Here is a 13,437-nt window from a genome sequence, read left to right as displayed (position 1 = left end):
AGGTCTTTTGCCAAATTTTTAGTGGTACTTATTTAAGTGACAGGCTTTAATTTTGATTTAATTGCATTATTTTTATATACATTTTTGTTGTTGAAATCTGCTTTGAATGGTAAAATAAATGGAAGGGTGGGGTATAAATTCCAGATTATGCTGCAGTGCTTGGCATACTTGGGTAAAAGCTCCACTGAATTCAAATAGGTTTATGGAGGGTTGTGCTATTTATCTTGTTGGAATTAAACAAAGAAGAATTTACAATATCAGCATATTGCCCCCAACAATCTGGATCCTCATTTTACCCATCTTGGAAGGATGGAAGGCTGAGTCAACCTTGAGCCCTTTCAGGATCAAACTCCAGGTTGTGGGCAGAGTCAGCTTGCAGTACAGATAATCTGCAACTTACAACCACAATTGAGCCCAAAATTTCTATTGCTAAGTGAGACATTTGTTAAGTGAGCTTTGCCCCATTTTATGACCTTTCTTGTTACAGTTGTTAAGTGAATCTATGCAGTTGTTAAATTAGTAACATGATTGTTAAGTGAATCTGGCTTCCCCATTGAGTTTGCTTGTCAGAAGGTTACAAAAGGCTGTCTCTGCCCTGCTGAGCCCGCCAAAAGTCCCATTCTGCAAACGGTGCTGCAAGTTGTCTGCAGCGAAGGCGAGCTGTCGGGAGGCCGGCAGGCGCAGGGAGGGTTGCTGGCGCACGTGGGGCCCGGCAGGTGCCTTACCTCCCTTGGGCAGGGCCAGCTGGTGGCCCAGCCGGTGGTCGTCCTGCGCCGTCTCTGCCGCTTGCCAGCTACGCCTCGGCCGGTGCAGGGGCAGCACCACGCATGCGTGGCGCTCCCAGGCAGGGAAAGTCCTTGATTTACGACTGGTTGGGTAGTCCTTGACTTATGACTGGTTGGGGGTCGCGGCATAAAAAAGGTTGAGAACCACTGCTTTAAAGTAATGAATTTGGTGTTCATTTTGAGTTAATCTTTCACTCCCCATCCTATGCACATTGATTCATATGTTCCACTGAGTTCACCCAATTCTTTCTGCAAATAGCAGCTGTTAGTGGAAGAGTCCTGAATATGTATGCCTGGCCTGCAATTTTTACCCACATTATTTATTACCACAATACTTTTTCCAGTTTCTGCAATTATATTTTGCATTTGCATGGTAAATTAGAGTTTGGAATGCATGTATGCTTTGGATGCATTCTGTTGTTTTCTCAGAATAAATAAATGAATAGGTTAATTCAGGGTAACTTCTTTTTACTTGCTGAAGAAATCCATGCTATAGATAACAAAAACAACTCTAAGAGAAAGAATTGTAAAATTTTTGACTTCAGACCTTAGTTGGTTAGCATATAAAATCTGCCTTGTTGGAACAGATTAATGTATGAGACATATAGAAGTCCAAATGTCCTTATATTGATAATCATATATTGGATATTACAATTCTTTAAAGCATTACTCCCTATAATTTTCAATACTGTATCTAACTTGGTAAAATCTAGCAACTATTGGTAATAATTGCTATGTGCTTATTATTTTGCACACTGCTTATTAAATCCTCTAGTTATAGAGAGAGTTAAAATACTCAGGACTGTCAACCCATGATTAGATATCAAAAGGTATCAAAACTAAACATACGGCTACAGTACTGTGCATGTTTGGGCAAAGAATACTTACATGACAATTCAAAAAAACTATAATCATCTAATCCTAGTAATTGATCTAAAGTTCATGGTGTTTATTGTTTGTTGTTAAGAGATGGACAAACATTTTGGTTTCTGGAGGTCTCATTTAATGTTTGAGGGAGACCACATTTGGAGGAGACAATATGACAAGAAAAAAAAATGATTGCTTCTCGGTATTGGGGAGAATAGTTTGCATACATCCTGGGTGTTATGTTTTCTACCTCAAAATGACAGGAGATAATGCTTCTGATAAGAACACATTAACTTTTGGGGTATTTGACAGCTCATTGTTTCCTAACAGATTCTGCTGGGCCAGTTAGATAATTCTTCTTGAGGATTAGGCTGAACATCATTATATGCTATTTTGTGAAAGTGATTCAATTTCTTTCAAGCTCAGTTCACATCCCAAAGTGACCAATTGTGGTCCCTACTGGGATCCACAAACTCCTTCCCTAATTGAAAAACTGCATGGTTGATAGGAGAAGACTTAACTCTGGCTGAGTTTTTAAAAACTAATTCTGACTGATGTTTTTTTTTTAACCATCTCTAAATTCATCTCTCATGACCATTCTCTCTAGATCCCAGATCTATTGCAGTTCCAAACTTTAAGAAAGAAACTAGAAACACAACTAATTTCTGTCCAATTGTCCTTCTAAGTATTGTCAGCTGAATCAACAGGCACCTTTACTGGGAGCTGAATGATTAGTTGATCCAAGACAGCTTGGGTTCAGGAGCAAAACAGATTCAAGTCCAAATAATTTACATTAGATCTATTAGAAAAATATTCTCAATATCAAAGAGAGATTCAATAAGTTACTTTTATTAAAAATAGCTTTTAAGTAAATTCACAGAGATAAGTTCTAGGGAAAGCCTGCATATCCTTGATCCACTGAAGAGTTCTATTTGAAACTTCACAAAATCACTCAAATAATAATAATAATAATAATAATTGTTATTATTATTATTATCTCAATCATCGCACAGTCAGCCAGATGTTCAGACTGGATTTGGCATTTTGTCTACCTATCGAGTCCTTACCCAGGACCTGGGATAGGCAGATGTGGATGTTTGATGGTATTACAGGTATCGTCGCAGGATGGAAGCAGTTCCTAATAAGGCCGCCTTTTGCAATTGACTAATAGCAAATTTGTCAATGCCAATGGTGTTCAAGTGGTGCTCCAGTTGTTTTGGGATTGCACCCAAGGAGCCTATGACTATTGGTACTACCCTTGCTTGCTTTTGCCACAGTCTTTCTATTTCTATTTGTAGGTCTTTGTATTTTGTTATCTTCTCCAGTTCTTTCTCTTCTATTCTGCTGTCTCCAGGCACTGCCACGTCCACTATCCAGACTTTTTTGTCTTTCTTATCGACAATTGTTAAGTCTGGGGTGTTATGTTGCAGGTGCTTGTCTGTTTGAATTCTGAAGTCCCAGAGCAGTTTAATTTTATCATTTTCTATGACTTTCTCTATTTTATGATCCCACCAGTTTTTGCTTACAGGCAAATGATATTTTTTGCAGATCTTCCAATGCACCATTGTTGCTACTTTGTCATGCCGCTGCTTGTAATCAATTTGTGCAATCTTCTTGCAACAGCTTACCAAGTGGTCCACTGTTTCTTCAGCTTCTTTGCATAGGCGGCACTTACTGTCTGTTGCTGTCTTCTCAATTTTGACTTTGTATGCATTTGTCCTTAAGGCTTGGTCTTGTGCAGCCAGAATTAGTCTCTCGGTCTCTTTCTTCAATTTTCCTGCTCTTAGCCATTGCCAGGTTTTATTATTATCTGCTTTCCCAGCTATTTTTTTAATGTATTGGCCATGTAGTGCTTTGTCTTCCCATGCCTCTATTCTGTTCTTCATTTGGTCTTTCTTGTAGGCCAGTTTGGTCTCTCCAGTAGTCAGTAAGCCTTCCTGATATACTAATTTCAGTGCATCTTCATCATTGTTCTTCAGATATTCTTCCAAAGCCATTTTTTCTTCTTCAACCATCTGATGTACTTGTAGCATTCCACGCCCACCTATTTGCCTTGGTAGATAAAGTCTATCAATGTCACTGCGTGGATGAAGGGCATGATTCATTGTCATTATTTTTCTGGTCTGCCTATCCATTGCTTTTAGTTCTGCTTGAGTCCAGTCCACTATTCCAGCTGTGTACCTAATGACTGGGATTGCCCAGGTGTTGATTGCCTTTATGGTATTTCCTCCATTGAGTTTGGATTTTAAGATCTTCTTCACTCTCTTGATGTATTCACCTCTAATCTTTTTCTTGACTTCAGTGTGCTTGATGTTGTCAGCTTGAAGGATACCCAAGTATTTGTAGTACTCTTCCTCATCCAGACTCTTAATGTTATTTTCGTGGGGCATCTTGATTCCTTCAGTTTTCACTATTTTTCCTTGTTTGATAGTAAGTGTGGCACATTTGTCCAAGCCAAACTCCATTACAATATCTTGGCTATATATACGGACAGTGTTGAGCAGCGATTCTATTTCAGATGATGTTTTTCCATACAGCTTCAGATCATCCATATAAAGGAGGTGGGATAGTCTGGCAGATGTTTTTGATGTTTGATAGCCATGTCCTGAGTTATTCAGTATTGTTGACAGAGGAAACAGTGCAATAACAAATAGTAATGGTGATAATGAATCTCCTTGAAATATTCCTCTCTTGATATTAACCTCTCCCAGCCTCTCACCATTGATCTGCAACTGTGTCTTCCATTGTGCCATCGATCTTTGCACAAATTTTCTGATGTTTCTACTGACTCCTGTTATTTCTAGGCACTTTATTATCCAATCATGTGGCAGAGAGTCAAATGCCTTTTTGTAGTCAATCCATGCCACATTCAGGTTGGTCTTCCTTCTCTTGCAGTTTTCCAAGATCATTTTGTCTATTAGGAGTTGATCTTTTGTTCCTCTGCTATTGGGGCGGTTTCCTTTCTGCTCAGGTGGAAAGAGATTGTTTTCAACTAGATGCTGTTGTACTGCATCAGCTACTACACCAGTTAGTAATTTGAAAGTTGTTGGTAAGCAGGTAATTGGCCTGTAGTTACCTGGTGTTGCCCTTTTGCTGGATTTTTCATTATTAGGTAGGTTTTCCCAGTTGTTAGCCACTTTTCAATTTCTCCTCCTTGTAGTATATTGTTGAACTGCTTGGCAATGAGTGGGTGTATAACAGTTAGATGTTTCAACCAAAACCCATGCAGTTCATCTTCACCTGGTGCTGACCAATTTTTGATTTTCTTTGCTCTTTTTTCTACCATTTTTGTTGTTATTACTAGTTCTTTCATTTCAACTTCTGTTTTATTTGCATCCACCTCTTTTAACCAAGCCGCATCCTTGTTGTATTTCTTTGGGTTATCCCATATCTGCTTCCAGAACTGCACTGTTTCTTCCTTGTCAGGTACTGACTGATTCCTTGCAGTTTCTCCATTGATGGATTGGTAGAAACGTTTCTGATTGGATTGAAATTGGAGGTTCTGCCTATAGTTTGCAATTCGAGCTTCATATCTACTGATTTTCCTGGCTATAGCTGTTATTTGTTGCTTTATTATTTCCAGTGCTTCCTTGATCTTCCTTGTTTCTAAGTGGTATTTCTTGATTAGGTATTCTTTGGTCTTCTTGTTCTTCAGCTTCTTTTCTTTCATCTGTTCTAGCTTGCTTGCATGTGATCTTAACTTGCTGATCTTATTTTCTAGTCTAACCTTCCATTTTTCTGGTGCACTGTTTGTTTGTTTTTCTTTTTTTGTTGATTTTGCATCCCAGGTATTCTGTTATAACTGCAGCTGTGCTGTACATTAGTTGGTTTGTTTCTTGCAGTGAATTAGTGCTTATACTTGATATTGCAGTATTTGCATCTTTTAATGCTTGTGCTAGCTGTTTCTTTGGAACAAGCTTCAATGCAGGTAGACTTATTCTGTTGTTTTTATGCTGTTCTAGATGCTTAGTTATTCTTTGTTTCAATTCTTTTATTTCTTTAGTTAGAAGGTTTTGTTCTTCCTGAGGAAGAGGTGCCTGGTTTCCAAATGAGAACAGTTGTATATCGATGCTGGATTCCTTCACTGCCAACTCCCCCTGGTTTGCCTCTACATTCCGAATTACTTCTGGTAAGGCTTTGATTTCTTTGCCCTGGGTAAACCTTTGCAGTTCGTCCAATTCTGTTTCTGTGAATACTTTATTTCGTGTTATAAATCGGCGTTGATCTGCTAGTCTCTGTTCTGTTATTTCTGATTCTGGATGTTGTTCTTTCCAGAACTGGTGCATTCGTTTTAGATATCCTCTTCTTGTTGGACTTGATCTTAGTAACAGATCATTATTTCTTTGTTTTCCATCACTGTGTATCTGCGACGGGTAAACACCTTTTCTTCCAGTAGTTCTGCAGCTGCTGGCCCTGGTTGCTCAGCCAACAGTCCTGAGTCCTGTAACCCATTTTTCACCAGATATCCAGGAACTCCAATATCTAGTGCGGACCTTGTTAACCCGGGCGACGTCCGAGCCGGTATGGCATTCTGCAATTTACGTCTCACCATATTTTTTATGGGAGAGACACTCTTTGTCTGACTCCTCTGATGAGACCTGTCCAGTATGGTTGAACCTTTGGCATAGCTCTCATCTTATTATTATTATTATCATCATCATTATCATTATTATTGCTGCTTTGATCCTTTTCTTCTATTGCATTTATGAATGTTGATGGATTTTATGTGTATATTCTAATCTATGACCCTAATAAAAATTTTTCTAAGACAGAAAAAGCTTCTGGAGGAAGAAATGGTACTGAAGAGGGTACCACAAAAGGTGCAGTTAAGGACCATGAGGAAAAATGAAGAGTTGGTGAGTAGATGGGCTCTTTGAACCTCTATAGACAAAGAGGATGGGAGATTACTGCACAAGTGCTCCAGTCAGTTGTTCCTCATGTGGAAACCACAATACAGTGATATCTGTAGGTTTTGAACCCTGGTAGACAAGGAATAGCCATCTTGTTCAAACTGTGGTCAGTGCCTTTAAAAGGACACTAAGTTTGCATACTTTCTTCTTTAATTTAGAAATTGATTGTTAACTACTTTTTCAGAAGTTTTATATCACAAGACATAGAACTAGTTGACACTGAAAGTGAAACTACAAATGACAGGCTATAAGAATGAGATGGAAAAAGATGTCTTATTGGAAATACAAAAGAAATCATTTGATACTTTAAACATTAAAAGAAATCACAAATAATAAATCAAAATAGTGACCTGGATAATTCTTATATATTGGATTTACAAAAGTGGTTTTTAAAACTTGGATGAATATTGTGAGAATATGAATGAACAAATGATAAGAAATCAAGTACTATGATATTATTTGAATTGACTAAAGATTAAAATTGTTAGAAGCAAAAGGAAGAAATATAAAGTTGGTTTATTTGATCAAGATTAAAATTGATATGTTGTTATTTCTGGCAACCCTTAGATTTTTGCTGAAACTAGGACTGAAATTATGATACTTTATTGATTTCTTTATAGAGAAGAGTTGGGATATGGCATGAGATGATCATTGGTTATAAATTAAGAGAAAGTAAAAAGTTAGTAAAGTTATTTATATTATTGTGATAAACAATATTGTTTATATTGTTACTATATTTATAAAGAAATTGTTTCTTTCTCTACTTTTTTTGCACTTTTTACTCTTTTAGTTTGTATTAATTTTTTAGTGCTGCAATTATAATCTTTAATAAAATTATTTTAAGAAAAATAAAATATTCCAGACTGCATGGCAGCCAACAGTTTCAATGAAAAGCTCATCGGGGCAATAGCTGGGAAAAGCTGGAAGGTGAAATCCATACTTCTAAAAATTGCCACAGTTGAGAAACACTGTATATAGAAAAGTAGATAATTAAATAAGTTCCCATTGATAAGCATTACAATAAAATGAAATTATATAATTAAAAATATTCTCTAATGAATTAACAAATGTTTAAGGTACTCAGTGCAAGGAAATTGGGACTACTGATTTTTTTTCTTAATAGAATAGAAGGAATACTCTTCCAAGTGTTTTTGTAACTGTGTTTGAGTAAAATGAATTTCCTTTTGTCTTCAGAATAGCTCTTCAAACATTAAATGAACATGTGGAAATAGAATCACATCTATTGTCTACAGTATTTCCTTAAACTTTCCATTTTCAACTGAAGATAAACATAGAGTTGCATGTGAATAGAATCTGTTAATACCACTGTGGCCTGCATAAAGCAGGGGTTTTATTTATTTGCAGTGAAGTAATCCCTCTATCTTGTACTAAGGATATGGGGATGGGTCTATTTCTGTGCTTAAATTTCTGTTGCTGTGCATTCCACAAAGTATATTTTTTTCATTAAGAGAAATACTAATATGTACTTAACACTACCTAAACAGAAATAATTTACATATTTAAAAATGTTGCTATAATAAATTGAGAGCAGCAGCATAAATGTGAAGGAAAGAGTCTGTTTAGTGAATTTCCTTTAATTTTAACAAGTGTCTGTTTTTCTAATGATTGACAACAGAGACCAATAAAAACTAATTTGAAGGCAATTGTGGGATATACAGTATTTGTGAAAGAGAGACATATATCTGCTTGACTTGAAAAAATCTTGATATAGCCTTACTGAACCAATAGCATCGCTTCAGAGATTAATGGCTTTCCCATTCTGGATACTATCATGCATGAACTTTATTCTTATTAATTTTATTTAATTTTTCTCTTTTTAGCATTCCTGCTTTTTTCTGTATCTGTAGTTTATTTTTTAAAACATCAGAAATATTGAGAGTTTATTTCAGTGTTTTTAAGCAACGTTATTAATGATTTACATAAATAAAAAGTTTTATAAGAATTAATCTAGTGGGCATATCAGGAGGAAGATTGTTTAATTAGAACTCCAAGTTAATGAAAGATATCTTGGCAAGACATCAACTATAAAGTGTGTAACATTATAATTTGCTCATTGACTTTTTTTTTATCCTGCTGTAAAATCCTGCTTGTAATGTAAAATCATAGCATCTATATAGGAAGTGGCAGCCCCTTTTGCTGCTATTTTGGGCTTGTTTTGCTAACGCCCAATAAATACAAAATATGCTGAAAAGGACATGTAGGGCTAGTGAGAAACAGACCAACCATAAGTTTACAATTAAACTAATCAATGCGAAATGACAATGAATCTGCTTGAGTCCTTTCTGCACATGAAGTTATTTCACTATAAATAAAAACAATAGAGAGAACAATAGTAGAGACCAAGAAGAAAAAGGTCCAATTTTCTGCAGGATAGAAATAGCTTAGTTCATAATTTGGATCCAGAACCGAATGATATTACGTATTGTATCAAAACTTCAATGTGTTGAAGTTGCCACCCATCTACTATTGAGTTAATGCCATCAGGAAGATTATGGAAACCTGCCTTCTTTCCTCAGGGCAGAGAGGATGATAAAAATTAATATTACTTGAGATATGAGTAAGAGCAGTTGTGTGTTGGTACAAATTATTTCACTCAAAGGGGAAATTTGAGAATCTTAAAAGATATTATTTTCCATTTATGTATAGTAATTGAGAAAGGAGTGAGATCACTAAAGTACTAGAAATAATTATGTTATCACAAAATGTTTCCTATTTGATCCTCAAGATGCTGACATGAAGGCACTCTGCATTATCAAAGTACCATTTTCTTTCTTCACTGATTAATAGAAAAGTACAGTTAACAAGCACACTTAAATGATATGTATAAATCCACGTTATATTGAAATCAGATGTACATAGCAGGATGTCAGATGCTATGTTAGTTGCCTGATTTACCCTAAGAAGTTAGGCAAACAATCTACCTTAAAAGAAAAAAAGCACACACATCTTTATTTCAGTAAGTGTTTATCCATGTAAGGAAAACCATCAATAAAACATTCTTACAAACTGCAAAACTGTTCCAGAGATTGAAGATGAGGGAATTTATTAATTGCTATCAATATCAGCCAGTAGGCATCTTCCCTACATATATGTATTTTCCATGCAAATTCAAACTCATGGAACTGTGCTTGATTGTTGGGTTTTTTTAAATTAAGAACCTGGGTGAAAATAGAAGTATTCCTTGAACAGTGAATCTTCCATTGACACTGTCAAAATGGTAGATTTTCAGTACCAATTGTTTGTTTCTTAAATATTTGGTGTGCTCAATTTATAATTATTTTACTGTGGTGCATCAAATAGTTGGACTAGCTATCAAAATTAAACTTATTCCCTGTGCTGCTATTATAATAATGCCTGAGATTTTTATAACTTGAGATCATAATGAACAAAAATTCTAATGGCTGTGCTGTATCTTGATCAGGCTTCATTGTTTTAGTACAGAATTGCAGAGGGGACTATTTAGCAATGTAGAAACCCATAGAAACACCACTTGTTCCACATTATGGGGAATGATAAAGGAACTGTTTGGAAACATGCATAATGTATTTTGAGGGGAAAGCCTTTTTGGGGGAGGAAAAAACTCATCTGAGAGTTGCTATAATATTGTTGCTCCTGCTGCATCCACACTTCTTGGATCTTTCACACCAATTATGAAATTGTTTGTTCTTCTGGCTCCGTGAACTATAGACAGGACCTCAACTTTATTTACATGTTCACCTCTGGTTGTAAAATAGCTGATATCTTCTTCTGGAAACTCACCTAATAAGAAAGGTTTGAAAAAGTTATTTTCATTAGAGCAATAATGCCCCATTTGAGTTAACTTGAAACATTTTGTTTTCTCAGGTAACAAAACAGTACCTTTCTCCCATTTTGCATCTAGAAACCATGTGAACTGACAATTTATTTTGGAGGCACTTCCACACTGTGGCTTTATACCACTCCAAAATTAGCTCTAGATATATAATGCCATTCTCCATGACTGGTAGCCAAGTCAATTCATTTCCAGCTCACTGTAATGTATCTCAGACTGGCTACTGGACAGCTTTCCATTTGAGATTTTAAATTTGTTGATGGGCTTTTTTCTAACCAATAGGAACTCATGTCTTGGTCTTTATGTTCCAGACTCATGCTAACAACCCCAAACAGCAATCATTCTGTTTCATGACCATCAAATGCAAAAAGGGATGTTAATAAAACTTATTATGTGAGATGCAGATGAGGGAAAGTTTGCGGTTCTGGCACTGGCAGTTGCTCAGGGTTGAGCATTCATTTGAATGTTTTGTTTCGTTCTCTCCAATTGGCCAATTGGAGCAAATGAGTGTTTTCAACATTTTGAAGCCACTGTATTTGGGATGAGTTTCAAAATGTTTTAGGGAGATTAGAGAATAGAAAGAGTTCTGGAACAGAAGTGCCCTCACTATAACATGGCTACTAGGGCAATTTCTTTTGCTACACTTGCAAACACCAGTCAAATTAACAAAATAGTGGCATGCACAGCTATGTCCTTTCAAGCATTTTACCATTAATCCTTCTGCTTGAGAAAGTTGCCTTCCTTTACTTAAATGAAGGAAATACTGAAGTACTGTTGTGGAGGCATCTACTCACTGTCACTTAGGCCAAATGATCAGAAAAAATTGAGTAAATGCTATGTGCATCTGTTTCATCGTAAAAAGCCAAAACAGCTAACAAAGCCAAAGCTTTCATTCTTTCCCATGTATTGATGTTTCGGGGAAATAAACATAAAAATGTAGAAGAGAAATGTTTCTAATCTTGTTTTTTTTTTAATTATCAGGTTATTAACATGTGAAAAAATGCTTATGAAATTGTTCTTTTATTTCTCCAATATAAAACTTCAATTTCTAGTGATTTTAGGAAAAAAATCATCAAATTATATTGGCAAAAAAGACAAAAGTGATTTATCTTCTTTTTGGAGGGTGTTTTTTTTGGGGGGACTTCCTAGTCTAGCCTAAAGTGCTGGCCAAACTGATCTCTCATCTAAGTATTGGCCAAGTCTATCCCTGCTTAGCTTTTCAGCCTCAATCTCTTATGCAATCTATTGTAAAAGAATACCCTTTCTTTCTATACTTGCATGCTATAAAGTTTAACAGACAAGGTCTTGCAGAAAAGGATGCAGACTAGTTTTAGATACTTTGGAAAAAATTATTTGTGTCAGCATATTAAAGGAAACCTAGTAGAAGTTCATACTTACTGTCAACTTCTGTAATATTTGATTGTAGCTGAGGATGAAGCCGTCCAAGGGATAGACTCTCACTTAGATTTTTGTTATATACCAAAACATTTATTAAAATCTGTCAGAAAGAAATGAAATCAGTTATGAGTGAATTATTCTTTAATTTTACCTTAAATCTTGCCTACTATTCAAAGGCTGAGCAAGCAACAAACTCCCACCAGACAAACATACTTATAGTGACCTATGCATGGAGATCCTTGTGGATGCACAAATCTATTGTGTAATCTCTACACTTCATAGACTTGCCCCCCAATCCATGGAGATCAATGCCTGAAGAAGAAGTAGTTTCTACTCTCATAATGAAATTATTAATCATGTGTCCAGAATTTACCTGCACAATGCTGCTTAAAGCTTTATCTCCACCACTGGCTCCCAGGCACAGGTAAGTTCCGCACATCCCTTCCGATGGCCGAACAATAGTGGGTAGTAAGAAAGATAAAGGCCTTTTCCCAGGTTGAATAAAATTCCTCTGCAGAAAAAAGATGTTGTCCCCTAAAACACTGCTAAGCATATTATTAGGAGCTTACTTTGCTCTTCAAGGTTCAGTTTCCTTATGAATACTTTGTGCAAATATCATTTTTAAGGACTAGATCAGAGTTTCTCAGTCTTGACAATTATAAGTGGTTGAACTGTATCTAGATAGACTCAGGAATTTTCTCTTCTGCTTTTGTTTAGTAAAGTCTTGATTCTTTTGTTAACTAACTTGTATTATTTCTATGGAGTATATTCAAACTTGTCTAGTGCTCAGCTTCAATAATATAAGGACTCTAAATGAAAATTATCCTGGCTAAAACCTATCTACACATACATTTATATAGACAATCATATAGAAGATTACAACATGCAGTTTCCTGACATTGTTTTCTTTCAGGAACCATTGTTTAAATACCATATGATATAATAATATCCATGCAAGGAAAGCAGCAACTCCACAGAGATAACATTTGGGGGTGGGGGGAATCAGACTATATTTGTCTCGAACTAGAAGGAATAATTAAATAATTATATTTAATTTATTTGTTCTGGTGGTAGACTAAATAAACTTCTTAAATAGATCTGTTGAAATCAGTAAAAATAAGTTATCTATATTAGCCATATGAAATATTATAAAATTTACATTCCATCTGTATATTTATTAAATCAAGTTCATTTATTTAGTGAATTTATTTACTAAAATAAATCCAAGCCAATGATTCTTTAAAAATATAAGTAATCTAAAACTATAAACATAATAGAACATTGCCAAGGTTCTACTAATTAATTAAATTAATTATCTCAGATATATTTATATTTGAAAATACTAATATATAAGTATTCCTGCCTTCAGTCTTTGTCCTGGAATAATTTTATAATGTGTTACCATGCTGGAAGAGGAATGGTCCTCTGTTTCATTCATCCAAGAAAAATCCAACATCTGACTGTTTAGAAGGATTCCTGAAGAAGTCATTATTCCACTTCCAAATGGCCGATTCAAGGAACTGAAATAAAATAGAAAGAAGGTTGGTTAGAATTCAAGTCTTCCAAATCAATCAACTGTCCAGTATTGTACAACTGTATAAATCATTTTTAGCTTGTCTAGAATAAAGAGTTCTTATAGATCACA

General features: G+C 35.5%; 1 protein-coding gene across 3 annotated transcripts in view; it reads right to left on the bottom strand.

Moving 5' to 3' along the window:
• Positions 1-9,530: 9,530 nt before the first annotated feature.
• GGT7 (gamma-glutamyltransferase 7) overlaps positions 9,531-13,437 on the bottom strand; it is a 32,257-nt gene continuing 28,350 nt past the window's right edge. For 2 of the 3 annotated variants that reach the window (XM_039323726.1, XM_039323728.1), the window contains exons 12-15: positions 13,156-13,312; positions 12,166-12,303; positions 11,793-11,892; positions 9,531-10,342 (exon numbers count right to left, since the gene is read on the bottom strand). In XM_039323726.1, coding sequence (XP_039179660.1) covers positions 10,179-10,342; positions 11,793-11,892; positions 12,166-12,303; positions 13,156-13,312 — 559 coding nt within the window. In that variant the 3' untranslated portion in view covers positions 9,531-10,178. The remainder of the gene's footprint in view (positions 10,343-11,792; positions 11,893-12,165; positions 12,304-13,155; positions 13,313-13,437) is intronic. The other variant, XM_039323727.1, reaches the window with a different exon arrangement.

This window comes from Crotalus tigris, unplaced genomic scaffold (genome assembly GCF_016545835.1).
Source record: "Crotalus tigris isolate CLP2741 ecotype Arizona unplaced genomic scaffold, ASM1654583v1 scf7180000024281.4978605, whole genome shotgun sequence".
In the NCBI taxonomy this organism is placed as follows: domain Eukaryota; kingdom Metazoa; phylum Chordata; class Lepidosauria; order Squamata; family Viperidae; genus Crotalus; species Crotalus tigris.
This window is presented reverse-complemented; position numbering and strand designations above follow the sequence as displayed.